This window comes from Humulus lupulus, chromosome 4 (assembly GCF_963169125.1).
Source record: "Humulus lupulus chromosome 4, drHumLupu1.1, whole genome shotgun sequence".
Classification (NCBI taxonomy): domain Eukaryota; kingdom Viridiplantae; phylum Streptophyta; class Magnoliopsida; order Rosales; family Cannabaceae; genus Humulus; species Humulus lupulus.
Window position 1 is genome coordinate 217958863 of NC_084796.1, and position 2288 is coordinate 217961150.

At 37.3% G+C, this 2288-nt stretch overlaps 1 protein-coding gene across 1 annotated transcript; it reads left to right on the top strand.

The window, feature by feature from the left end:
• Nucleotides 1-339: 339 nt before the first annotated feature.
• On the top strand, nucleotides 340-2066 carry LOC133831213 (UDP-glycosyltransferase 73C11-like). The gene has a single exon (XM_062261420.1). It carries the CDS (start codon nucleotides 493-495, stop codon nucleotides 1969-1971), a length of 1479 nt encoding a protein of 492 aa, XP_062117404.1. The 5' UTR covers nucleotides 340-492; the 3' UTR covers nucleotides 1972-2066.
• The last annotated feature ends 222 nt before the right edge of the window (nucleotides 2067-2288 follow it).

Consider the following 2288-nt stretch of genomic DNA (forward strand, 5'->3'; position numbering starts at 1 on the left):
AATATCTAACAATACTAATGTCACGTGCACAGACTTCTTATATATTGTAATTTTATTTTTGCTAAATCTTATATTAGTATTTATTTTCAAGTTTATGTGATTTTGACCTTATTGTTTTCCAATAATGTGTGTCGTTTGTTTTACTTCGATTGATGTATGACAAGATATATGAAACGTATCAAATTTGCCACCATTTATTAATCAAGAAAATCTACAGTGTTTATGATTGGTCAAAACCGAAAGATATTTTCTATTACAGCTTTGAATAGTCAGACAGGGAGACGTCTACAATTATGATGTCTTTTTTATCATATCTTCTGGTTGATAATTCCAAAATATAAGCTATAAAACTTTATAATATACTACCAATTATACATTTTCCAGAAAGGCATCACTTGACAGTAAATTAATAGATCTATTTATACAGATTTCAGAAATAGAGCTTCTGAGAATTCCCTTCGCTATTGATTTTGTAATTTGGAATTATTTTCCATGGCTTCAGAAACAAAAGAGCTTCACTTTCTGGTGTTTCCTTTAATGGGACCAGGCCACATGAACCCATTGGTAGACATAGCAAGAGCGTTGGCTCACCGTGGTGTGAGCATCTCCATATTCACCACACCACATAACGCAGCTCGTTTTGAAAGAGTTATTGCTAGGGACAGAGAAAATGGGTTTAGAATCAATCTAATCCAACTCAAGTTTCCATACGAAGAAGTTGGATTACCTCAAGGGTGTGAGAATTTTGATTTGCTGCCTTCACTTGGTTTAGCTACAAAACTCTTCTCTGCAGCCTCTATGCTGCAAAAACCTGCGGAGACTTTGGTCGAAGGGCTTACACCTCAACCGAATTGCGTGATATCAGACACTTGTTTGCCTTGGACAATCAACATAGCTCGGAAGCTTAACATTCCAAGGATAACTTTCACTGGAGGAAGTGGGTTTTTCTTGTTTTGTTTGCACAAGTTAGTTGCTTCTAAGGTTCTTGAGAAAGTTAGCTCGGACACCGAGTTCTGTGTTGTCCCTGACTTACCTGACCGGATTGAGGTAATGAAAGAGCAGCTACAAGGACCAAGAGCTTCGACTATCACAGAACTTAGTCAACAAATCGCAGAAGCCGATATGAGGTCTTATGGAATCATCATCAATAGTTTTGAAGAGTTGGAGCCAGAGTATGTCAAAGACTACAAGAGAGTAAGAAAAGTTTGGTTTGTTGGCCCTGCTTCTTTAAGCAACAAAGATGACTTGGATAAGGTTCAAAGAGGTAATGACAACTCTTCTGTTGATAAATATCAATGCCTTAAATGGCTTGATTCATCGAAACCATGCTCTGTAGTTTATGTTTGCTTGGGAAGCATGTGTAATCTAACACCTCCACAGTTGATAGAGCTTGGCCTAGGCTTGGAAGCCTCAAACAAACCATTCATTTGGGTTATAAGGGGATCAGGGATTAATCGATCTGAAGAACTAGAGAAATGGTTTCAGGAATATGAATTCGAAGAAAGGATTAAGGGACGAGGTGTGGTTATCCGGGGTTGGGCTCCACAAGTACTAATCTTATCACACCCAGCAGTTGGAGCCTTCTTAACTCATTGTGGATGGAATTCAACTCTTGAAGGGATATGCGCAGGGGTTCCCATGGTTACATGGCCACTGTTTGCAGACCAGTTTCTCAATGAGAAATTGGTCGCACAAGTTTTGAACATAGCTGTAACACTGGGGTCGGAAATTCCATTGGTATGGGGAGAAGAAGATCAAGTTGGGGTAATGGTGAAGAGTGACACAATTAAGAATGCTATAGAGAAAGTGCTTGATGAAGGAGAGGAAAGCAAGGAGAGAAGGGAAAGAGTTAGAAAGCTTGGGGAGATGGCAAAGAGAGCTGTTGATGAAGGTGGGTCTTCACACTGCAGTATGACATTGCTTTTAGAAGATATTGCCCAATTGGGAGGCAGTACTGAGCAGAAAGAGTAGGAAAAGAAAAAGAATGTACTATTTCTTTTTTATTTGGAAAAATCATTTGTAATAATGCTCATCGTTTATTCAAAAGTTCAATTTTAATTGCACAAGCACTGTTTTCCCTCAAGTATATGGATTAGCATAAGTAAACAGTAAACACAATACAAGAATGTAAACTCTTGTTGCCCCTATCAATTTAATGGTGCAATATAAATATATATATATTTATTATATTTTTTTCCACAAAATGCTATTCTATTATCAGATTACACATCCAATATGATAGTATTTACAACGGATTTTGTTATACTATCAATTGAGTCAACTATTAC